The sequence below is a fragment of the Cotesia glomerata genome, linkage group LG4, assembly GCF_020080835.1.
Source record: "Cotesia glomerata isolate CgM1 linkage group LG4, MPM_Cglom_v2.3, whole genome shotgun sequence".
NCBI lineage: Eukaryota > Metazoa > Arthropoda > Insecta > Hymenoptera > Braconidae > Cotesia > Cotesia glomerata.
Window position 1 is genome coordinate 2,641,743 of NC_058161.1, and position 27,887 is coordinate 2,669,629.

The following is a 27,887-nucleotide window of genomic DNA, read 5'->3' on the forward strand; positions in this document are numbered from 1 at the left end:
ACTTTGTTTAGCGCAGCGGCCAGAAAGTTGCCACTTTCCGGCCGGAGGGCAGAAAAGTCATTTTGTGACAGTAACAAAATGATTTCGTTAGGACAACAAATTGATTTGTGAATTAGCAAATTGGTTTGTTGGTACAACTTGAAACATTTTGTTAATGCAACTAATGGATTTATTGCTGTAACTACACTCATTTGTTACCAGACCAAATTTTTCAGTAATCCCGTCTTTTGTTATTTCAACAAAATCGTTTTATGCTTGTATTATTAAGAAACAAAATAAATTTAACAATTAGCCGAGTATTTTTAATAATTTCGTTATTATTTACTAGTTACTGCTCTAAATTATTATTTTTTTTTTTTAATTACAATATTATGAAAATTACGTCAGTTGTTCTCTCGTGTGTGAGCGCACACTCTTTGCTTGTTGCACCAACCTTCTCAAAGCTTAAAATTATTTTTTTAAATTAATTTTTTTTAACGAAAAAATTTTTTTAAATTTTTTCTTCAAAAGAAGAAAACAAAAGCTACAACATGGTACTTGAATTTATTTTTTTTTTTTTGTTAAAATGGCCAGTGTTTTTGTAGCGTTACACCAGCGCGTTTCATGCACACGGTCGATAAACTTTGTGTGTAACGATATTTCACTAACGAGGGAAAAACACCGAGAGTATTAATCTTATTATTCGTTTTCTGTTATTCATTTTCCGATAGATTTAATTGCGTAGCATTATCATTCTCCATTTAGCAGCGACTATCGCGTGATCCTCACAATTCGTAACGCTCGGTATAGTACCTGTTGATCGTAGAAATAACAGTTACGCGGATAAATATAAGTAGATACAAAGCGAGGCATATATATATATATATATATATATATATATATATATATATATATATATATATATATAATAACTAAACTACAACCACATATAACGTTATTTGAGCGCGAATGGGAGAAGGAAAAATGAGAGTTATAAAAAACAGTAGAACAAGTAAATGAAAATTATTAAAAAATCGTGTACCGAGTTTGTATTTTACACTCGAGTTTGTATGATTTAAATTAAAATTTTAATTGTGTTTTTCGAGTTATTTTTTAGGTTAAACGAACGAGCGAAAATAATAATCACGATATACGAATTTTTTGTTAAAGATCTCGACACTAATGAGCAGTCGGGAAAAAATTTCATTTTAATTATTTAACTGATTCGAGTTGAATAAGATGAACGGATTTTTTTTATATATATATTTTTTTTTACTGTTGTAAGCAATTGAAGAGTGGGATGGGATTTTTTGAAAAGACGTAATTGATGATGGAAATAAAAAAATGTTCTTAATTTAAATGAAATTTGTTATTTAAATTATTTCATTTAGTTTTTATCAGAAGCTTACTCGAGATATTTTAATTAATTTTTTTTTTCAGCTTAAAAGTACCCGCCGGACTAGGTGATTATTTTTCATCTCCAATACTTGGGACGTGTATAAATATTATGACTAAACAACTATTTTTTTTATTTTTAAAATTTAAATTTAAAGTTAATGGTTTGGAAAAGAATTCTTAGATTAAAATTAAAAAAAGTTAAATAAAGAAAAATATCGTTGATCCAAAATCAAAATTATTTTATAAAGAGGATGAACGGATAAAAAAATTTTTATTTTTTTTTTTAAATAAATAAATAAATTAATTATTTTATTATACTAAACTAGAATCTAATTTTTCAAAAATATAAAATTTATAATAATAATAATCCATTGACAATATGATTAATAATAAACTGATAAAAAAATGTTTAAACTATACTGAAAGAAAATAATTAACTTGGATCAAGACGATAAATTTTTAAACCAAGTAAAATTTAATTAAGGAAATCCACGCGAAGTAGTCAAATTTTTAAAACTTCCTGAAAATTTGTAAATTCAATCTACGTAGCCTAATAATTAATAAAAAAATAAAAAAACAGTAGGTTTCTGAGATATTTAATCAAATAATTAGGTTTGAAAATTGTAATTTTTACATGTAAAATGGAGATTCCACCAGCCGTGTATTTGGTTAAGAATTTAATGCAATTAACGATTTAAAAAAAATTTTATTTTCATTGAACTTGATTGAAAAAATAATAAGCTTTCGATTAAAACAATAAAAAAGTAGCTTTCCGAAAGTATTACGGAGATATTTTATATTTTTTATGAAAAATCACTCGGAACTTGCGTTCTTTAAAGTCTTGTATTTGACTTGGCAACACCGCTTGCGCAGTTACTCGGCGCATAAGTAACCGCGGTTTTTTAAATGCTAGAAGATCTTAGTCGTGTTAGTTAGATAGTAAACATAAATAAATTTGAAGGTTAGGGACACTCTTGCGGTGTTGTCAAGTGTATACCGGTAATTCAGAGTGCTATATTTATTATTAGTCAATTAAACGTTAATAATTATTTAATGAGTAAATTTATCGGAAATTTCCTCAAAAATGTTATTAATTAATTTAAAAATTAATTTTAAGATGCACAACAAAAGTATTTGTACGCATTATTTTTTCATAGATATTCTTACACTAGGAGGGTACTTGGATCTCCTTAAGGAGATCCACACGAAGTAGTCAAATTTTGAAAACTTCCTGAAAATTTATAAATTCAATCTACGTAGTTTAATAATTAATAAAAAATAAAAAACAGTAGGTTTCTAAGATATTTAATCAAATAATTATGTTTGAAAATTGTAATTTTACATGTAAAATGTAGATTCCACCAGCCGTGTATTTGGTTAAGAATTTAATGCAATTAACGATTTTAAAAAAATTTTATTTTCATTGAATTTGATTGAAAAATAATAAGCTTCCGTTTAAAACAATAAAAAAGTAGCTTTCCGAACGTATTACGGAGATATTTTATATTTTTATGAAAAATCACTCGGAATGCCCGTTCTTTAAAGTCTTGTATTTGACTTGGCAACACCGCTTGCGCAGTTACTCGGCGCATAAGTAACCGCGGTTTTTTAAATGCTAGAAGATCTTAGTCATTTTAGTTAGACAGTAAACATAAATAAATTTGAAGGTTAGGGACACTCTTGCGGTGTTGTCAAGTGTATAATAGTAATTCAGAGTGCTATATTTTTTATTAGTCAATTAAATGTTAATAATTATTTAATGAGTAAATTATTTAGCAATTTCCTCAAAAGTGTTATTAATTAATTTTAAGATGCATAACAAAAGTATTTCTACGCATTATTTTTTTTATAGACATTTTTTACACTATAAGGGTACTTGGATCTCCTTAGAGGAAACACCTTTTATTATCAAAACAAAAGTAAAATTTTTTTCTTGAATCAAAAATTTTTATTGGTTCAGCGTATGATTAATTTTACAAACATAATAAATACCAAGAACTATTTAGATAGAAATAAACGCAATATGATGATAGACATAGATATCGATGTACAGCACGTACAGAGAGGAAGAGAAAGAAAGAGATAGATAACTGGATGTAATACCACACAATGAAATGTACGTGCTAGGGAACCACAAACTCTGAAACGCTTGAGCGACATTTAATTATTCTATATGCATTGAAACCCCGCCCTGTCCGCGTTCATTTTCTGATCTGTCTACCGACGTTACTAAATGAAAGGGTACATGTACATGCAAATAGAGAATCGGTGAACGCCGAGGGAATGAAAAACCGTCTCCTGACGGCCCGAAAAATAGAAGATCTTTCGGTACAGGGAATCAAAGTTGGAAAAAAAATGCATAAACTTTGACAGAATAATTCCCAAAGTTATTTTTATTATTTTCTGTCAACTGACATTCAAGTAATGGCTCTTTTATTGGCTTCGCCCTCTAGCGACCGCATCTGTCCCCACTGGACGCCTCGAGACGTCGAAAAAATTGATTTTTTAGACAGTTTAGGAGATCCAAGTACCTTCCTAGTGTGAAAAATGTCTATAAAAAAATAATAGGTAGAAATACTTTCGTTCTGCAACTTAAAATTAATTAATAACATTTTTGAAGAAATTGCCGAAAAATTTACTCATTAAAGAATTATTAACATTTAATTGACTAATAAAAAATATAGAACTCTGAATTATCGGTATACACTTGACAACTTCGCAAGAGTTCCCTAACCTTAAAATTTATTTATGTTTACTGTCTAACTAAAATGACTAAGATCTTCTAGCATTTAAAAAACCGCGGTTACTTATGCGCCGGGTAACTGCGCAAGCGGTGTTGCCAAGTCAAATACAAGACTTTAAAGAACGCAAGTTCCGAGTGATTTTTCATAAAACATATAAAATATCTCTGTAATACGTTCGGAAAGCTACTATTTTTATTGTTTTAATCGAAAGCTTATTAGTTTTTCAATCAAATTTAATGAAAATAAAATTTTTTTTAAATCGTTAATTGCATTAAATTCTTAACCAAATACACGGCTGGTGGAATCTCCATTTTACATGTAAAAATTACAATTTTCAAACCTAATTATTTGATTAAATATCTCAGAATCCTACTGTTTTTTTATTTTTAAATTATTATTAAACTACGTAGATTGAATTTACAAATTTCCAGGAAGTTTTCAAAATTTGACTACTGCGTGTGGATCTCCTTAAGGAAATACAAGTACCCTCCTACTGTAAAGAATATCTATAAAAAAATAATACGTAGAAATACTTTTGTTATGCATTTTAAAATTAATTGATAACATTTTTGAGGAAATTTCCGAAAAATTTACTCATTAAATAATGATCAACATTTAATTGACTAATAAAAAATATAGCACTCTGAATTACTGGTATACACTTGACAACACCGCAAGAGTGTCCCTAACCTTCAAATTTATTTATGTTTACTGTCTAACTAAAATGACTAAGATCTTCTAGCATTTGCCAAATTTTTCTACAAATTATCTTGAAAATTCATTTGTAGTAACTACAATACGTTTGTGGCAAAATTTACCTGCAGAAATTGCAAATGCAAGCAGTCTAGAAGTGTTTAAAATAAAGATCTATGACTATTTCTTGGAACTTGACTTTCAGTAAATTACCTTCACGTTGGCTTCTGTATATATTCTAATATTCTTACAAACTATTGTTACTTACTAGTCAAAGCAACTACCATTATATTGTTAAATACGTGGATTAGAATAAATATTACATTGTTATTTATTAAATCAAATTTAATCTAAATTAAAACAAAAGTTAAATCTAAAATAAAATTATAATTGTTATTTTATAAATAAGATTTTGATGTACACCTACACCTAAGTTTATTACTTTGTATTAAAATTCTAAGTGAAAATTTATAAAACTATGTACAAACCTTTGCCATTCGGCTAATTGCCTTGGCATATTAAATAAATACATACATACATATACATTTAAAACCGCGGTTACTTATGCGCCGAGTAACTGCGCAAGCGGTGTTGCCAAGTCAAATAAAAGACTAAAGAACGGGCATTCCGAGTGATTTTTTTTATAAAAAATATAAAATAACTCTGTAAAACGTTCGGAAAGCTACTATTTTTATTGTTTTAATCGAAAGCTTATTAGTTTTTCAATCAAATTTAATGAAAATAAAATTTTTTTAAAATCGTTAATTGCATTAAATTCTTAACCAAATACACGGCTGGTGGAATCTCTATTTTACATGTAAAAATTACAATTTTCAAACCTAATTATTTAATTAAATATCCTGGGAACCTCCTGTTCTTTAATTTTTTCATTAATTATTAGGTTACGTAGATCGAATTTACAAATTTTCAGGAAGTTTTAAAAATTTGGCTACTTCGCGTAGATATCGTTAATACCGAGACTGTAAAAAAACAATGAAATTTATTGGCCTGATTTCTTTCTGAGTTATTATTAATGATGTTACTCCGAGACAATTTAACAGCAAGTCTGTTTTATCATCATCTGGTCAATAGAGGGGTTATGAACCCCATAAAAGTTTTAATTCTAATGCTCCAGTGATATTATGATGCATGAGAATGTTCCACTGTTCTGGCAGCTCGGGTGTGTCCTAGGCGATTATCCGGAATGATTGATCACTGTTCATATATACTGATTGTGATATGGGTGTTATCATAATGCTTGACGTTAACAGCTCCAACACTTTGTTCCGCGGTTATTCTCCTCTAACCTCAACATAAACAATCTCATTCATTTATCGGCGTCGTAAAAGAAAATCACGAACCTGTTGCACGCAATTGCTACTGCTAGAGTTGTAGAGTTACATAAACTCATATTTATCTGAATATATACATGTGCATTTGTTAAAACTCAGCACACGAGAATTAATGGTCACGATTTTTATCACGGTAACTTGGTTCTAGCAATCAATGTCTGTCATACTCTGTCGAAACTCAATTTTTTTTGATGGAAGGAAAATCTATTTCCCGAGATTCATTAACAGACTATTTTTATCGGTGAATTATTCTAACTCTCGTGAGGGATATTCGTTATTCGTTATTGAGTTTTTTTTTTCTAACAAATCGAAATAATACGGCGTTTTTTTTATGAATAGTTTAGATTGCGATTTTGATAAACCCGGTAAATATTGAGTTATTTTGTTTTAGTCTATTGTGAATTATTAATATGAATATGAATTATTTTTAACTAGCAACCTTGCAGTCACTTTGTGACTGCCGTGACTTGTGAACTATAAATAAATAAAATTTTGCTTTATTAATTATTGACTTTTGTTAAATTGCACTGTAATTTTTTAACTATTGACGTTTTTAAAGATATAAGCTCATCCTGATGTTACACTCATCAAGAGCTTTCATTTGAGTACCCACATGCATTTTTTATATATTTTTCATATATACATATATATAATATATATAAATATATAAAAAATTGATGTGGGTACTCTAATGAAAGGCCTCGATGAATGTAACATCAGGATGAGCTTATATCTTTAAAAATATCAATAATTAAGAAATGACCTTGTATCTTGTGAACTATTAACATTTTTAAAGATATAAGCTCATCCTGATGTTACATTCATCGAAGCCTTTCATTAGAGTACCCACATCAATTTTTTATATATTTATATATATTATATATATGTATATATGAAAAATATATAAAAAATGCATGTGGGTACTCAAATGAAAGCTCTTGATGAGTTTAACATCGGGATGAGCTTATATCTTTAAAAATATCAATAGTTAAAAAAATGACCTCGTATCTTGTCAACTATTGACATTTTTAAAGATATAAGCTCACCCCGATGTTACACTCATCAAGAGCTTTCATTTGAGTACCCACATGCATTTTGATATATTTTTCATATATACATATATGTAATGTATTAATATATGAAAAATTGATGTGGGTACTTAAATGAAAGGTCTTGATGAGTGTAATGTCAGGATGAGCTTATATCTTTAAAAATGTCAATAGTTCACAAGATACAAGGTCATTTCTTAATTATGTATCTAGAGATAGAGAATTTTTGAATGCAATCTAAATACTTATCATAATAAATTGACTATCGGTGAAAATGATATGAAACCTTGAAAAGACACAAATTCAAATCAAGACCTTTGCAATAACAATAAATTTCACTAAAAAAAAAAACAATTTTATTACATGATTATCCCGGACACAAAATTTTTCTTATTCTTTCAATAATATAGATTATATTTTTTAAATATAAAAATCATTAAAGTTAGATTGAATTAACTAGAATTCCAAAAATTAGTATTTTATTTATTTTTCTATCACTTTCTAAATATTTTATTGACGATCCAAAAATCGGGTTTTTTTCGAATATTGTCGGGATAATAAAAACTGAAAACGACGTAAGTGAGTTACTTTAATGAATCGTTAAGATTAATTATCAGAGCAACTAATTATTAAGCTCACATAAATATGAATCTAAATTTTGTAAAAAATACTTAACACAAATAATAGCCCACTTTTCATTCACACCGACTAATAATTAATAAAAATAACTTGCCTAGAGGGACTATAAGACTGTAATACTGACCAAAATTACCGTGTAACAGTTCGGTTGGTTAATTTAAACTTAAACCATCAAAGGACACTATACTAAGATTAAGCCCATAAAGCTTCAGTGTTCAATTACTTATTTAAATACCTCTTCGTCCTACTTCATCATAATCTTCTCAAAATTATGTCCCTTAATTACCGACTATTTAAAAACATTAAATAGAATCTTTAGAATAAAAATTAATTAAGAAAAAGACTGGATTTAGACAAGACTGGAAAAGATTTACCGACAAAGTAGAACAAACCAAGTATCTCTTAATTAATAATGAGTCAAGTAGAAAAAATAATAGACTTACATCTGTGTCCTTTGTCCATGAGAAGCGGATCCCTTCTGAGAACAATCCTGCGTTTTGTATTCATCCTGGGAGCTGCAAGAAAATTTAGAGGGTAATTTAGCGTCTTTAATAGACGATTACATTGAGATTGAAATAGCTAACATTTCCGTATCTTTATTTTTACTGTTACTCTTGACTTTGGTTCTTATTTGTGAGTTAGCTCCATTTCTACTTCTTACGTCTTCCTATCACCTCGTGATCCCTGAGAATTTCTCTGGTCTTATACTTTATAACCTCATACACACCCTCTTTTAACATCTATCTCTGCACCGGTGCTTTTGTTCCCCTTTAATGTTCCCCAACGTCCTGTACGAATGTACGGGATTAAATTCAAAGCGGTTCTAATTCCCTCGACTGAAATATTCCGCTCGAGAATTACCGGAGTTAAGATACGACAACCTTAAACTATAGAGGGATATTCGAGTATTTTAAACAAATCGCTCTACGCTTGTCGCTATTCGCTCTTTTGTATAAAACTTTCAGGTTGAAGTTCAGATAATGCATTTAAATTGTTTAAAGTATCGATACGACTTTTGAATGAATAAATTTACACTTCATCAAGTAGAAATGGTTATACATAGTATAACTAGGACATTTTTTACATATTTTAGCTGTTATAAGAGTATTGGGAATGAATTTAGGCACTGAGGTATTATGAGATAGATTTTTTTGATTTTATTGCATTTAACTTAAAATTTTATTTTTATTCAACATATATCTATCGAGCATTGTGGATTTTATCCTATTTCTTATTCATGATCTTTGATTATTTCAAGATACATATATCTCATCTGCATCTTTCTTCACTTTTTGCTTAAAAAGTGCTTCGACCGAGCGATTTACTCCACCTAGGTACTAAACCTTTACAGTTACAGTTTTTTGGAAAAGAATGTTTTTAAACAGATAAATTTTTGGGGAAATTATGATTGTTTTTGATACAAAAATTGTTATGTAAGTACTGGAAAAATTGCACAGTTTATTTTAAGTCAAAAATAAATTTTTTTTTGATAAAACTTCTAGTTAAATTCACTTATTTTATTTTATTTTCAAGCTGAGGATTTCTAAGAATTTTTAATAAATTATTATTATTATTATTTTGAATAAATAAGAATTTTAAATGAATTATTTGAGATAAAAAGTTTAAGCTAAATAAATTTAACTTAAAATATTCAAAGCTATAAGTTTGAATTTGATAAACTTTAAGAAAAAATTTAAGGGTAGAAAGATAAAACAAAATTTACTACCCTTAACCTTCAGATGCTTCAAAAGTTACCTAGTAGATTATTTATCGACTAAAGTCTAGTTCTAAGTTTACAATATTAAGTCATTATACCTCAATCGAAGTCTATCGAGTTCCTTTAAGTTTAATATAAGTCCCTTGAACTATATTCAATATTACATTATTATTATATTCCTAACAAAGTACTTACAAAATTTAATATAATTCAAAAAATTACTAACCAAAAATTCTACCGTCTTTAGAATCTACAATAATTTTTTTACAATTAATCTCCTTGCAATAAATCATTAAAAATTGTCATGTTTTTCAAATTTTTCGTTTTTAATCCTATCAATCAATTAAAAATTGAAATATAAATTTTTTTCTAATTAAAAGTCGAGCTCTTTAATGTATTTAACTACAATTAAAAAAAAAACACTAATTAAGTGCTTTGTATTCAACAAATTCATTATAATTAGGTCCGACACGGAAAAAAGTAAACTGCAAAATTTACTCGGATTCCGGTTAATTTTTATAGTTTCAAACAGTACAGCGGACATCGGGGTGGCACAAATGTAAATATTACAAAACTTAATGTAGAAAGTGTAAAAGCCACAATTTATAATTTAATATCGAAAATGTGATTAGTAGCTGTCACTATAGTAAATAACAACTCTCTCATCTTAAAAAATTACAGTTTCAAACAGTAAAAATTGCCGTTTCAATATACAGTCTATACTATGAGGAGAAGGGGAAGGTCACACTCGGAGAATTTAACATTTGAAACAGTATAAATTCTACTCTTAAAATATATATTTTACCAGTCCAAGCAAATCAATAATTATAGATTGATTTTTAGCGTTACGTTTAAAATTTATCATTATACTTTGTAAATATTGACGTTGCTTGTATAGAAATTTAGTAACTGTAGTTTATATTTTTTACATATCATAAGATCATTTTTTAGGTACAAAATGATAAATATTAAAGTTAAAATTCTTAATTATTATACTTTAACATTTTGGACTTTCACATAGCGAATGTTATTGTTTGAAATAGTATTTTATTCTATGTAAATAATAAATTGTAGCATTTAAATGATAAATATTATAAAGTGATTGTTAAAATCACGACTTTACTGTTTGAAATGGTAATTTTTTCCAGTTGATCATTACTGATTATAAATCGACTATTATTTATTACAGTTTACTTTTTTCCGTGTAAATCTCAAAATTAAAAAAAAAAAATTTTTAATAAAATTCTAACAAAAAAAAAATTCGTAGAATTGATTTTGAAATTTTATAAGCCTTAAACTAAAGGTAGAAAAGTAAAAAAAAATTCCAGCCGTAAATCTCAAGTTATCAAGAGCACGTGGAGTGTGTTACATAAAATAATGTAAATTCATTTATATTGATTTTTTAGCTTCGTGTTAGTATGATGTGCTCGATTTCCAGGTCTCAGGTCGGTCATATAAAATTAAACTTTTTACGACATCACCTCGGTGTGTTTTATAGAATCATAAAAAATTCCAGATAAAACGTCTCTAATTTAGTGAATTTTTTAAAAGCACTCATAGAATATTTTCCCATTTTAAATAAAATAATTAAAAAATATCGATTGGTAATTAAATTAATGACCTTGAATTACGCGAGTATTAATTAAATATTAAATCAAACATAAAGAATTACCAAGGGCGCCAAAGATCATTAATTGAATAAATGTTTAGCACTGGATATTTAATTAAGCTAATAAACGTGAGTGATAAACGTCATTAGCAAGGTCGCCGATTGCGTAACAGTTCTTCAACTCTCTCTTGTGAATAATTACAAATTATTATAACAATCCTTCTCATTTTGAATTAACAAATAATAAGTATAATATAACATACAACGCGTCCCTTTTTCGCGCTTGATGTTTAGCCCGTTGTCCTTTGTTTATCTCACAGAACAAGAGAAACATTTCTCTCTAGTTAGAGCAAGAACCACCCGACAATGCCGAGTAAACGTACTGCCTTTGTTTGGCTCTTAAATTAATTAGTATTTCCTGTACTTCATTATTACTCGCAACACTAATGGAGTTCGCTGGTAAATTCTCTCTAGAGCGGCAACTTTTTGGCAGCCTCCATTATCGGAATTGTATTATTATTATGATAATTATTATAATTTTAATTCAAGTCATAATTCTCTTACCGAGATCACTGTCGACGTCGTGGATCACGATTTTTATGCCTTCTCCGTCCGCTAAACTCCCTTGTCGCGGTAGTTCTCGGTCATCCTGCGCGGCGACTCGAGCTACTGATGCTGGGTTTCCTTTCACTGAACCCGGGACTGATGGAAGTGATCTTATCATGTTTATGTCAGGCCTGTAAAATTAAAAATAGCTCAAAATTTTAGTAAAAATAAATATTTAGACTGCATTCGAAAATGCTCTATCTATAGATACATAATTAAGAAATGACATTGTATCTTGTGAGCTATTGACATTTTTAAAGATATAAACTCATCCCGATGTTACACTCATCGAGACCGTTCATTTGAGTACCCACATCAATTTTTCATATATTTATATATAATATATGTGTATATATGAAAAATATATCAAAATGCATGTGGGTACTCAAATGAAAGCTCTTGTCGAGTGTAACATCAGGATGAGCTTACGTCTTTAAAAATATCAATAATTATGAAATTACCTTGTATCTTGTGAACTATTAACATTTTCAAAGATATAAGCTCATCTCGATGTTACACTCATCAAGACCTTTCATTTGAGTACCCACATCAATTTTTCATATATTTATGTATATTTTATATATGTATATATATAAAAATATATCAAAATGCATGTGGGTACTCAAATGAAAGCTCTTGTCGAGTGTAACATCAGGATGAGCTTACATCTTTAAAAATATCAACAATTTAGAAATGAGCTTGTATCTTGTGAACTATAAGCATTTTCAAAGATATAGGCTCATCTCGATGTTACACTCATCAAGACCTTTCATTTGAGTACCCACATCAATTTTTCATATATTTATATATATAATATATATGCATATATGAAAAATATATCAAAATGCATGTGGGTACTCAAATGAAAGCTCTTGATGAGCGTAACATCAGGATTAGCTTACATCTTTAAAAATATCAACAATTAAGAAATGAGCTTGTATCTTGTGAACTATAAGCATTTTCAAAGATATAAGCTCATCTCGATGTTACACTCATCAAGACCTTACATTTACGTACCCACATCAATTTTTCATATATTTATGTATATTTTATATATGTATATATATAAAAATATATCAAAATGCATGTGGGTACTCAAATGAAAGCTCTTGATGAGTGTAACATCGGGATGAGCTTATATCTTCAAAAACGTCAATAGTTAAAAAATTACAGATTAATTTAACAAAATTCATTATTTAATAAAGCTAATTTTTTTTTATTTACACTGAAAAAAATATTTTTTTTCTCCTAGAATACTAAATTTTTTACTCGAGTTTTCTTGATTTAAAAAAACTGGTATTCTTAACCTTAAAATACCACGCTTTATTATAAAGCTAGTTTTTTGACAGTGAAAAAACGGTATTCTTATACTTAAAAAATTTTCGTGTTTTAATTATAAGAATACCAGTTTTTTAACCATAAGGAAACATTTCCTTGGTAGAAAAAAACTTTTTTTTCAGTGTATAGTTCACAAGTCACGGCAGTCACATAGTGATTACAACGTTGCTAGTTATTATTATTATTATTATTATTATTAACATTTTTTAACTAAGTAAACTAATTTTTCGAATACTTATATGTAAGCATGGTTACATGATAGCATAAATTTACACCGCAATTTTACATTAATAACTAGATACTTCCGTTAAGTTGATGAGCGCTCTCGGCAATGTTGAAGTTTCTAAGTGTAAGACGTGCTAACTAGATCGCTATAAGTACATTCATACATTGATGTATGTATGTGTAAATCTACAAAATTTGTTACCAAAAACTTAGTTCTATGAACGCAAACTCGAGTTCCGTAAACTGACATCGAGATGAATGTTTAAACATAATTTCCCTTCTTACTTTCCTCAAGAAGACTTTATTTCTGTAAAAGGAACACATCAAAGACCCGACGTAGACAGAAGTTCAATTACATCTGTAGTATGAAGTACAAAAGAGAGGAAAAGGGAAGGAGCTTGGGAAGAATAAGCGGAAAAAGGTTAACTGTTTCAAGCAAACTAACCTCCTTTTGTTAACTCTCTGAAACTCATCAACTAATTAACTGAGCAATTGTCATGGATTTTTTTCTTATATTTTTATGATTTTTAATTAAAAGGATTTATAATTCCGATGGACATTTGTTTAATGAAGAATGAGTTTGTTTTTTGTGGAAAGTATATACAACCCGTAATAGTTAATTTGTCTTTTTACTGACGAATAGTATTAAAGTTTTTCCAAAAATTTAATTTATCATTATTATAGATAAAATAATCTCAATTAGGACGACAAAAATTGACTTTGTTTACAATTTAGACTCGGAATTGAAAAATAAATTATTTTTTGTCAATAATCAAATCGGGTTGACAAAAAAATTTTGAAATTTTCTTGAAAAAAAAAAAATATTTTTTTTTGTACAAAATTAATTTCTTTAATATTTATAACCTTCGAGGAATACAAACAAAAATTGACAGCGATTTTTCTTAAATCGTGTAGTTTTGTTCTTAAAAATTGAAAATTTTTTCAAAAATAATTTAATTGGATACCTAAACAATGTAAATCCATCAAAACGCAGAAGAAAATAGAAGCATTGAAATACTGAACAAAGGAAAATTAATTAGTTTAATACGGCTATGAATACATGAATAGCAGAGATCGTGGAGAAATAATTATAGGGCAGATAAATATTTGCTGTGTAGTGTGTGTTCTGTGGAAGGATAATTATTTAGTTTATTAAGTATGATATACTGGTAACTGGATAGTAAATATTTCTCAACATTCCATAACTCACTTCGACTCGGATTCCGTATGGATTATGGTATATTGTATATCCTACATGGTTCCAACAGATTTCAATAAAATAAATCTAACCCACGCAATCATAGAGTGTATTGTATGGGCATGACGTACTGACGTACAGTATGCAGTTTTATGGAGGCATTGAATCCACCTCTGGCTCGAGTTTTATATCATTTTCGCGTATTATGAATGGTAATGCGGGTATTTGGGTTTTTAAATTGAAATCACCGACCGAATATTTGAGTTATTTTTTTATAAATGGAACAAAAAAAATAATTTATGTAAAATTGATTTTTAATCCGCATTTATTTATTGTAAGGGATTTTGTGGAGATGAATTGATGGAAATTGTGCAAAATATCGGATGTTTTTTTTTACATTGATGAATTTGTTTTTGTTTTATTTCTTATTCATTACGGGTATTTACATGATAAACTTCCTTTATTCATAATAATAAAAATAATAACAATAATAATTAACTAGCAACCTTGCAGTCATAATGTGACTGCCGTGACTTGTGAACTATAAATAATTAAAATTTTGCTTTATTAAATAATGACTTTTGTTAAATTGCACTGTACTTTCTTAAATATTGACGTTTTTAATAATATAAGCTCATCCCGATGTTACACTCATCAAGAGCTTCCATTTGAGTACCCACATGCATCTTTGATATATTTTTCATATATTCATATATATAAATATATGAAAAATTGATATGGGTACTTAAATGAAAGGTCTTGAGGAGTGTAATGTCGGGGTGAGCTTATATTTTTAAAAATGTCAATAGTTCACAAGATACAAGGTCATTTCTTAATTATGTATAGAGCATTTTTGAATGCAGCCTAAATACGAATCATAATAAAATGACTATCGGTGAGAATGATATGAAACCTTTAAAGGGCACAAATTCAAATCAAGACCTTTGCAATGACACTAAATTTTATGTAACAAAACCGATTTTATCATATAACTATCCTGAACACAAAATTTTTCTTATTTTTTTAAAAATTTAGATTATTATTATTATTTTACTCAAAATTTAATATAAAAAATAGATTATGACTCATTTTTCTTGATACAATTTTCAATCATTTTGTTATTATTATTTTTTAATTATTTGACTAAATTAAATTTTCATTTTTTTAAGAAAACTTAAATAAATCTTTCTTTAGGCGCACAGTAGCCCTATCGGATCCGGCCCTTGCTTACCAAAGCATTGGAAAGAGTTCGAGTCCGGCGTACACCAACGAATATTTTAAATATTTAAGTGTATTATTCTGCTCAGCCCAAAAAATAAAACGAGTTCCAATCTCAAAAGTTTACTCCCTACCGTAGTCGCTCATGACCTTAGTAGTTTATGCGACTTTAAACAAATTAAAGAGAAAAAAAAATCTTTTTATTATATATATTTTTTTTAGATAGAGCATTTTTTAATGCAGTCTAAATACTTATCATAATAAATTAACTATCGGTGAGAATGAAATGAAACCTTGAAAAGGCACAAATTCAAGTCAAGACATGCAAAAAAACCGATTTTATCATATGACTGTCCTGGACACTAAATTTTTCTTATTCTCTTAATAATATAGATAATAATAATAATATTAATAATAATCATTTTAATGAAATTCCACTAACATAAAATAAAATTTAAAGTTTTATTATTGTTTCTTTTAAATCAACTATTTTTTTATTTTTTAAGTGAATAAAATGTCCTCGATGATGACCGAGTATATCATAGGGGTTTTTGCGGGTTTCGTATAAATTTAGACGGCAAAGAGCGACGTAAAATGTTATCACTGACAATGACACACAAAGGGCGCGGTTGACAATTATAATAGCTCGGAGCTACAATATTAGTATGAAGGTTAATGTTTTAGTTTAGTTGTGTAATGCTACTTATGAGTATACACACACATATAAGCTCCACGTGTTTTTAATTGGTTTATGGCCACACCCGTGAGCGTGGCTGGCGGTTACCAACTTTATCCATAATCCCACGTAACTTTCCCTACGCTCGCTTCGATGCGTTTATTTTATGTACTCTGTTAAATATTTATTTTTTACTATTTTTGGATCTCCGGGAGTTTTTATTGCGACCGTAAATATCGCTATCGAACTCACGAGCTTTATTAAAATACTTAAATTTACGTGATTTATATTAAGGGAATATCGGTTTTATTAATTAATTTAATTTTAACGAAGTAATTTGAAATTTAATTAACAATGCAAATTTTAATAATTTTGCTTTTATCACCCGCATGAAAAAACTATATATGGCTGAACATATATGGAAAGTTATATGGGGAATATGTGATCATATATAGCGGCGAAATTATATATATGAAATAATAAATGTTTTGTTAATATAATGAAGATATATTTGATTCAATATAAGTTCAAATATATTAGTGCCGTATATGACTTAGTATATGTTATAAAATATACTATTATTATATAAAAATTACTTATATAGAAAACTATATAATAGATAAATATATTTTTCGTAAAATATATGTTGAGATAGATTATTATTGTATACTTTCATTTATAAAATTTCAATTATATGGCAATATATATTATTTTATTATAAAATACCATACATAATAGTACTTTTAAATTCTTCATGAAACGTGAACGAGATAATGAATCTTAATTTCAAACTTTTAAAGAAGACAATGAATCCTAATTTTCAAACCTTTGATATTCATTTACACATTTCTGTTACATGAGTTTATCGTTCTAAATCATCTCAGATTATCATCTTCTATAATTTGTATAATTTGTACCACTGAGTTTAACTCTTAAATTTTTAATGCTCAATTTTTATACTCAAATTTATTTTTTTTCTTGTATTTGTCATAATTGTATTCCAAAGTAAAGTAAAGAAAAACGATCAATTCTTAATATCTAATATTTTTGAAATTTTATATTTTCATTAGTCATACGTGTACTTTTATTGTAACTCTTTTTGTATACTTTTGCCATCTGGCTATACTGCCTTGGCATTGAAATTAAATAATAAATAAATAAATAAATAATACCAGATATTTATGATAAGTCGAAATAGGTCAAAACGGAAAGATTAATAAAAAAAAAAAAAAATTAATAGTTTGTCGTATATCTTAAATTTCAAGAGCAACTTGATTCAAGAGCAATCGAGTTTACGGTCGAAGCAAATCTGAATTTCAGTAAATTAGTAACACATCACGAAATATTTTTTTTTTTTCAGAGAATTATTTGGCCTCAGCATTCTATTGTAATTTTGGTACCAATGCCAATATTAAAATTATATTGAACATATAATTTAAAGTATATTTTAAATTATACTGAAAAATACATTGTTCTTATACTATTTATAATATAGTGTTGATTATAATATGTACGATATATTTAATCATATATAGCTGAAAATATAATTGAAATATATGTTATGAGTATAACATCAATACATAATACTACATATATCATCATTGTATATATGAAGCGGCAAAATTTTGCATATGGGTCCTTATATAATCACATATATTTTTATATATGTAAAATATAATTTTTTTTATATGATGAAGGATAAATAGCTTTTTCATGCGGGCAATTTTTCAATAGATTAAATTGAAATTTTTGTGCTGAAAAAAATGAAAAAATTTTATTCAAGAGGATAATTGAAAGCGATTGACTATAAAATTAAAGCGTTGAAGCTCGAGCTCGTGAAGTATAATTCAAAATGTTGGAAAAAAGTGTCGGGAGTAATTATCATCAGTAAATACAGAAGAACCTGCTCTACTCTGATTATACTTCTCTGTGAAACTGTAAAGTAAGTCTCGTGAACCCTTGTCCTAGTCTACGGCCAACGGCAAACAAACTTTTTCTGTGTACTATGCACCCTCTTCATTTTATTATAATCAGGGTGTGCATTCTATAATTTTATCTCTTTTAATTTTTTACTCAGTAGGAAAGTCATTTTAATATCTTAGTTTTTGAATTAATCTGACTAAATTTACACTAGATTATTTTATGAATTACTAAGTACTTTTGGACTTTAGAAAAGTTCATGAATTTTTCATTAAATTATAAAGAGCACGGTGTAATTACCAAGGATTTTTTTTTATAATTTTTTAACCTAAGATTATAAATAATTTTCAATCAAGTAATAAAAAAATATTATTATAGAAGTCGGCTATAAAATTTGACAGAAAAATTCAAAAAATAAATTTCTAGGTTAAATATTAGAGATACGAAGAAATAATAAAAGATTTTATTTGTAGGAAATTAAATGAAAAAAGATCCTTTTCAATTTTGACGTATCTCTTATTCTTTAGCCAAAATATCAATCCAAAGTTCGAAAGAATAATTAAATGGAAAAAAGTAAACTGTAATGAATAATAGTCGATTTATAATAAGTATTGATCAATTGGAAAAAATTACCATTTCAAATAGTAAAATCGTGATTTTAACAATCACTTTATAATATTTATCATTTAAATGCTACAATTTATTATTTACATGAAAGAAAATACTATTTCAAACTGTAATATTTGCTATGTCAAACTCCGAAACGTTAAAGTATAATAATTAAGAATTTTGACTTTTATATTTATCATTTCGTACCTAAAAAATGATCCCATAATATGTAAAAAATATAAACTAGTAACTAAATTTCTATGCAAGCAACGTCAATATTTACAAAGTAAAATGGTAAATTTTAAACGCAACTCTAAAAATCAAGCTCTAATTATTGGTTTGCTTGGACCAGTAAAATATATATTTTAAGAGTAGAATTTTTACTGTTTCAAATGTTAAATTCTCCGAGTGTGAGACCTTCCCTTTCTCCTCATAGTATAGACTGTATATTGAAACGGCAATTTTTACTGTTTGAAACTGTAATTTTTTAAGATGAGAGAGTCGTTATTTACTATAATGACAGCTACTAATCACATTTTCGATATTAAATTATAAATTGTGACTTTTACACTTTCTACATTAATTTTTAATATTATTTACATTTGTACCACCCCGATTTTCGCTGTACTGTTTGAAACTATAAAAATTAACCGGAATCCAAGTGAATTTTACAGTTCACTTTTTCCGGGTTGAAGTTAAAATTTTGAAACTTATTTAATAAATTCTAAAATTAAAATTCTGGATGATATTGAAAATATGAAAAAATCACTATAGAAGATAATATTCTCAACAAAAAAGGTCCTTATCAATTTTCTCGTATCTATCATTTTTCTGCCAGAATTTCAAATTTTTCGCGCTCTGAATTAATATTTCAAATAAATTCTGCTAGATGGACTGCGCTTCTCGCATCTCGTTTTCTCAATGAACTAAAATTTAGCCCTAACAAGTCTTATATTCAAAATCCAGTCACACAAGCTATTCAAACAAAGGAATTTCAATAAATAATTACATCTTAAATTCAATAGACTCCGAATTTTTCCGTTAAATCGAACCCCACGTTCTTGAAACAAATAAAACCTACGTGTAAAGAGAGCGAATCTAACCTTGAATCCACTCCTAAGCGTAACAACCGTGAAAATTGCCCTTTTCCACACGTGTCGCATAAAATACTATTATTTAAATTTATCAAAAGACCATTAAAATTTAAACGTACTGTTATATATCGACTACCGGAAAAACTACTGCAGTAAATCTCAATACTTTACTCCCTTATAAATTCAAAGTTTATTCAAAAACATCAAATTTTATTTTATCTCCTTATAAATAAATTTTTATCTGGTCTATAAATTTTTGAACAAAAACGACGATCTGTCGGGTGATAAAGAAACCAAGTTTTAATCACAATAAACAATTTTATCATCGGAATCGGCGATTTAATCAGGCTTAATGCCTATAAAAATTCAGGTCACGTCTGGGGGTAATTTTGATCCCGGCATTAAAGTTGTCTGACGGAAAAGAAAAAGCAAAATTTATAAAAAATAAGATATCGAAAAGGACGATCGTGGAGTGGAGATTGTATTGTTAAGAAAATCGGTGATTTAAATGGTAATCCACGCTGGGGATGCCGCCGATATTTATAACCTTAAAAGCTTTTTCCTCTCTATTTTTTCAGCCCTTTTGAGGGTCGTATAGTGGATATTAAGTATTAGTATTTTCCGGGGATATAAATATATTCACGGTGTTCTATACTCCCTCCTCCAGTTCAATGGAATGTCAGGACACATGTGTAAGGTTCAATAAAATTATTCAGTATTAATCAATTAAATTGTTAAATTATCTAAATAATTTTCAGAGTATATTTATAATATCAAGAATAATAAATAAGGAAATTTTAGCGTTCGAGTACCTTGTATCTTGTGAACTATTGACATTTTTAAAGATATAAGCTCACCCCGACATTACACTTATCGAGATCTTTCATTTAAGTACCCACATCAATTTTTCATATATTTATATATATTATGTATTTATATATATATGAAAAATATATCAAAAATGCATTTGGGTATTTTGATAAAAGCTCTTGATGAGTGTAACATTGAGATGAGTTCATATCTTAAAAAATGTCACTAATTAAGAAATTACATTGTATCTGGTCAACTAATAATGTTTTTCAAGATATAAGCTCATCTTGATGTTACGATCATCGAGACCTTTCATTTGAGTACCTACTCTAAATTTTTCATATATTTATATATATTATATAAATGTATATATGAAAAATATATCAAAAATGCATGTGGGTATTTAAATAAAAGCTCTTGATGAGTGTAACATCGGGATGAGTTTATATTTAAAAAAATTTCAATAATTAAGAAATTACATTGTATTATGTCAACAAATAATATTTTTTAAGATATAAGCTCATCTTGATGTTACACTCATCAAGACCTTTCATTCGAGTACCTACATCAATTTTTCATAAATTTATATATATTATATATATGCATAAATAATAAATATATCAAAAACGCATATGGGTACTCAAATGAAAGCTCTTGATGAGTATAACATCGGGATGAGCTTATATTTTCAAAATATATATTATGTATATGTATATATGAATAATATATCAAAAATGCATGTGGGTACTCAAATGAAAGCTCTTGATGAGTGTAACATCGGGATGAGCTTATATTTTCAAAATATATATTATATATATGTATATATGAAAAATATATCAAAAATGCATGAGGGTAGTCAAATGAGAGCTCTGAATGCGTGTAACATCGGGATGAGCTTATATCTTAAGAAATGTCAATAGTTAAGAAAGTACAGTACAATTTAACCAAATTCATTATTTAACAAAGCAAAATTGTATTTATTTATAATTCATAAATCATGGCAGTCTCATAGTGACTGCAAGGTTGCTATTAAATAATTAAGAAAATTATTTGAAATTTTCTATTGCTAAAATTTGTAAAACAATAACTAATCCGTAAAATTAATCAAAATCATAAATCTCTACAGCTTGAGTTTATGAAAAATATGCACACTCCGGACGCAACTTTCGATCTAAGATAAAAAAGTAATCTTTCATCCCTTTCTTTCGCGAGTGATTACAGTCAAAGTGTACTGAAGCATGATGACGAACACAGAGCCTCTGGCTTGAGTTCTCCGTGTAAATTACCGCCAACAGAAATAAAATTAACTGACAATCATCATTGCAATTATTAAACTTTCTAATTTGAATTTTTTTTGGAAAAAAAAAATTGTGAAATAAAAATTGAAGCATTAAAAAAAAATTCTCACAGCAAATTATGATGATAATTTATCGACTGTGATTTGAAAAACGAGCAAAAGTTTGGAGTAGATGTATGAAGAATGAAGAGCTGGAGGAAATGAAATGTAGTGGGTCGATAAAAGAGGTGAAAGGTCGCATTGAAGATGAACTAGCCCGAGTGGCATAGAGCAACGGGCAATAGAGTTGAGGACAACGCATACTAGATGAGTTTTTCATTGAATTTTAAATGTCGACGTAATTAAACGGTCCTCTATAAGGCTCGGGACTAAGGATCGCTCTTACGCTGCTTCGATTGATAGCGCTTCCGCAATAAAAAATAAAAAATAAAAAAAAAAAAAAAACACTACAACAAAACACATTAGAACGAAAACAAAAAGCACAATAAGCTACTTCATACAAAAGTTCAACTTTATCCGCTGTCTGTTGTCTGCTCTCACCACATGCGCCATTTTTCATTCCGTTGGTATGCCATTCGGAAAAACAAAAGACAATCACGTATCATCCTAGTACAAAAGTACCCTTATGCCGTTTTTTACTGTTTTTCTTTTTGTTCTTGCGAAAAATGCGGAATTAAAAAAACGAACAGAAGATCTGAACTGAGCATTTGCGAGAACCAATGTTTCTTCGCGCGTAATCTACCCTCTTATCCGGCCCGGCCTTCGTGCCTGGAAGGGAATGTTTGAATAAGAATGGAAATCGCGATCATATGAATCGTTTATTTGAGAAAGCTTACTATATTTTTTTTTTTCATTCTTTTATTCGGTAATATATGAATTTTTGTCTTATTTTGGTAGTACTAGATTCACTGAATTTTTATAATTTAATTTTGATTATCTACATTATTGAGAGAATAAGAAAAAATTTTGTCAGGATAGTCATATGATAAAATTGTTTTTTTTTTTTAGTGAAATTTAGTGTCATTGCAAAGGTCTTGATTTAAATTTGTGCCTTTCAAAGATTTGATACCCGTGCAAAAAAAAATTCTGATTCAAAATGAATTTAAGATTGACATTCATATTTTGACACAAATATGAATTAATTTTGAGATAAATCAAATTTGAAATTGATTTGTAAATAGAAATTAAGCGCACCTGTAGAACTTTCGATCCTGTTTCAGAATTTTAATAAAGACTTAAAAATATTTAGGATTATTTTATGTATAAAATATTCTTAAGTTTTATTAAAATTCTAAAGCATGATTGAAAATTCTATAGACGTGCTAATTTCTATCTACAAATCAATTTAAAATTTAGATTGATCTCAAAACTAATTCATATTTGTGTCAAAATATGAATTTCAATCTTAAATTCATTTTGAATCAGAATTTTTGCACAGGTATCATTCTAACCGATAGTCAATTTATCATGATAGGTATTTAGGCTGCATTCGAAAATGCTCTATCTCTAGATGCATAATTAAGAAATGACTTTGTATCTTGTAAACTATTGACATTTTTAAAGATATAAGCTCATCCCGATGTTACGCTTATCGAGACCTTTCATTTGAGTACCCACATCAATTTTTCATATATTTTATATATTTCACATACACCATATATGTAAAATATGTAAAAATACCTTGTGGGTACTTAAGTGAAAGGCCTCGATGAGTGTAACATCGAAATGAGTTTATATCTTTAAAAATATCAACAACTAAAAAATGACCTTGTATCTTGTCAACAACTGATATTTTTGAAGATATAAGCTCATCCCGATGTTACACTCATCAAGACCTTTCATTTGAGTACCCACATCAATTTTTCATATATTTATATATATTATATATATATGAAAAATATATCAAAATGCATGTGGATATTTAAATGAAAGCTCTTGATGAGTGGAACATCGGGATGAGCTTACATCTTCAAAAATATCAATAATTAAGAAATGTTATATCTTGTGAACTACTGACATTTTTGAATATATAAGCTCACCCCGACATTACACTCGTCGAGATCTTTCATTTGAGTACCCACATCAATTTTTCATATATTTTATATATTTACGTATATGTATATATGAAAAATATATCAAAATGCATGTGGGTACTCAAATGGAAGCTCTTGACGAGTGTAACATCGGGATGAGCTTATATTTCTAAAATATCTATTATATATATGTGTATATGAAAAATATATGAAAAATTGATGTGGATACTCAAATAAAAGCTTTTGATGAGTGTAACATCGGGATGAGCTTATATCTTTAAAAACGTTAATATTTAAAAAAAGTACAGTGCCATTTAACAAAATTAATTATTTAATAAAGCAGAATTTTATTTATTTATAGTTCACCAGTCACGGCAGTCACATAGTGACTGCAAGGTTGCTAGTTAGAATGAAATTAATTTTTTTAAACATCCTAATTTTCTTGCAATTCAAAAAATAATTACTTAAATTATTCATAATAAATTACAAAAAGGGTACAAAATTGCTAATATAAAATATTTAATAATTGTCTAAAAAAATTTTAATAATTGACAAAAAAATGAAGTGTTTAAAAAAATTTTAATTTTTTAGTTCTACGCGCGCATACGCTGTGGCGCTGTACAAGGAATAATTAAAGAGGGGATGTTTTTTATACAAAACTTGTATACCTGCAATTATCAGTATAATTACGTTAAAGAATCAGTACTTGAAAGTAACGCCTCAGAACATATTCAAATAGTGTGTTTAAAAGATCACGTGTTAAAAATTATAAAAATAGTGTATTTAAAAAATCACGTGTTAAAAATTATTAAAATAATTTACAATTTAAAATTTCCTTCTAAAAAATATAAACACGTGTAATATTAAAAATGGTGAGAATAAATAAAAAAGTCCAATCAGCTTTTAAAGCAAATAAATTATCGAAGGCTGTTTCAAAAAGAAAAAGTGAAAAAATTTGTAAGTTATTGAAGAGAAAATGTTTAAGGACAAATTTCAAAAGTGACAAATCATTTAATCCGTCGCTTAATAAATCAATTCGAATCGGAAATTTAAGAAGATCGAAACTGCTTATTCAGACCAGCGACGTAAATAAACGAGACAGGAGAACATGGACTCCACCTATGCTACCAAATCGTTAAATTTCTGATCCAAAAAGGCGCTAACGTAAATTCTGCTTTACTCAAAACAAAAATTCGTGGATTTACTCCGTTACATTTAGCAGTTTTGAGAAATCATTTAGATTGCGCGCGTTTTCTTCTAGAAAATGGCGCTAGTGTTTTTGCAACGTCATCGGACCTGTGTCTCCCACTTCACATTGCAGTGTTGAAAAATCACGTAGAAATGGCGGATCTGCTTTTAGCTCATGGCGCTGAGGTTAATCTTCAATTTACCAACAATATTTTTAAATTATTCAGGACCCAAATTTCTCCTGACTCATGGAAAGATCATAACCTTCCATTAATCCACTTTTCAATTCTCCAAAAATCAACAGAAATGACGTTTTTGTTACTGGAATATGGCGTGAACCATAAAATAAAAACTGCATTAGAAAAAACAACCTTGATGCAAGCGGTTGAAATTACTGACTATGAAATGGTTAAATTTCTTCTGGTCGAAGGAGAAGCTGGCGTCAACGAGCGGGACATTTTTGGGCAACCCGTGCTGCATTTCATCGTAGTCAACTCTAACAGGAAGCTTTCAATGTACAGCTAAGAAGAGGTGGCTTTAGAGAAGACCAAGGATGATATTTTGGATTTATTGATGAAAAATGGCGCGGATGTCAATGCTCGTTTTCCTGAAGATGAACGTCACTCTACTGTTATTCATTATATGATTAAATACGGTTTTGAGTTGGGAGTTACACGTTTGTTATTCCAAAGTGATTTAAATCCAGCAGAAATTGACTTTGAGACCGTTCAACTTGCTAAAATTATTGACAGTGAGTTCTTAGTTTCTGATTTGGTTTACTACTTGCGAACGAATTCTAAGATCCAGTCAATCGTGGTGAATTTAGTGCACTGGACAGTCACGAGAAATGCCATGGGGTGGCCGGTTGATAAGAAAATTTTGGAATGTCCAATCCGTAACTGCATTCCGAAGGACGACTATATGAAGACTATCAACAGAATTACGAAGAATGTCACGATGGAGGTTCAATTTATGAAGAAGAAGAAGTTTGACAGTGGAAGTGACACTATTTGGCATTTTTTGACTTGCAATAGGAACGAACTGGTTAGGTTAGTAAGCAATAAGCCTGTGAAGTATTTTGATATCATTGATAGTTGCAGAATGGAGATGAATAATTTCTATCTTTTGGTGATTAACCGGATATTCATCGGCAAGAAAAGGAGACTTTTGTTGGAGGAATCCGCGAAAGTAAGTACTTAGTCGGTCGTTTAAGAATATATTACCTTATTGTTGTTGTTGGAATATTGTCCATTATCTGGAGGATAATGAATTAGAAAAAATTTGCATCGAGAATTTGGGACAGTTGGTAAATTTTGTAACTTCTAGTTTAAATAAATAAGTTTTATTATTATAAAATTGAGTGTTTTTATTGTTCCTAACATCTTTTGTGAATTTTTTATCTTTTTTTAGTGATTCTAGTGTGATTAATGAGTCAAAATAGTGTTCAAATTTTTACATTATTTTGATACTCGTCGCAAAAAAATGATGGTTTTTTTGAAAGATTATATTCAATAAGTCAAAAATTAATAATTTTCAAAGTAAATTCAATAAAATATTACCGATTTTTTGTGCCGCTTGGGTAATTATTTTTGATTGTCATTTTTTGAGAATTGAAAAAACTTTGGCTCAAACTTTATAAGAATTAAAAAAAATTAGTTATATTTTTTCAGAGAAAACTGAACAATGGATCATTTTTAAATTTATATTTTCCATACCAAATTTTAAAGCTTTAAATTTAAAAAAATTATTTAACATAATTCCTTCGAGCTGTTCAAAAATTCACTTTTTAATTTCAATTTTTTGATAAAATTTCTTATTGAAAAATTAAATTGAAAATCTTAAAATATGATCTCTGATTTATAACCCAATATTTTAATAATACTAAAGTTAGCCGACGTTTTTAATTTTTAATTATTAAACTAGAACTAAAAAACATTTTTTTTAAATTGTACTTATAGTTTTTTAAAAATGAAAAATTTTTTTTTCAATTTTTTCAATTAAAAAAATTCTAAAATTAAAATCAGAGGTTATTTATCCCTTCATTCTTCTTGATGTATTTTTTTACAAAAAAAAATAAATTAAATAAAATATAGAAACTTACAGCATAGAAGCTCTTCGTCTCATAGGTCTCGGCTGTTCATCTGGCTGCAGGACTTGGGAATCTGATGCATTAGTGTTGTCCAAATTTATTATTTTCTCTTCGTCATTATTCATTTCATACGGCATCGGTTTTACGACGCGGAATGACTGTCTTCTCCCTAGCGGTCGTTCATCGGGTTCTCGAGCACCTGAATCAAAAAAAGGTCAACAATATAAAAGCATTTATTCGCAATAATGGCTGATATTTTTTTTTTTTTTGGTAAGTAATTTTTTTATTAATTTAATTCTGTGATTTATTAATTTTTTTCTCTATTAAATATTTTAGTATAAAACTTTTGAAAGAAAAATCTTAAATATGATTATGGAAAAAGTAAAATTAATCATTGTTCATTCGG

General features: G+C 28.1%; 1 protein-coding gene across 4 annotated transcripts in view; it reads right to left on the reverse strand.

Annotated features, from left to right (window-relative positions):
• The window catches only part of LOC123262690 (regulating synaptic membrane exocytosis protein 2), a 155,961-nt gene that overhangs the window by 67,400 nt on the left and 60,674 nt on the right, over window positions 1-27,887 (reverse strand). For all 4 annotated transcript variants that reach the window (XM_044725028.1, XM_044725027.1, XM_044725029.1 and 1 more), the window contains exons 9-11: window positions 27,494-27,680; window positions 11,745-11,917; window positions 8,298-8,369 (exon numbers count right to left, since the gene is read on the reverse strand). In XM_044725028.1, coding sequence (XP_044580963.1) covers window positions 8,298-8,369; window positions 11,745-11,917; window positions 27,494-27,680 — 432 coding nt within the window. The remainder of the gene's footprint in view (window positions 1-8,297; window positions 8,370-11,744; window positions 11,918-27,493; window positions 27,681-27,887) is intronic.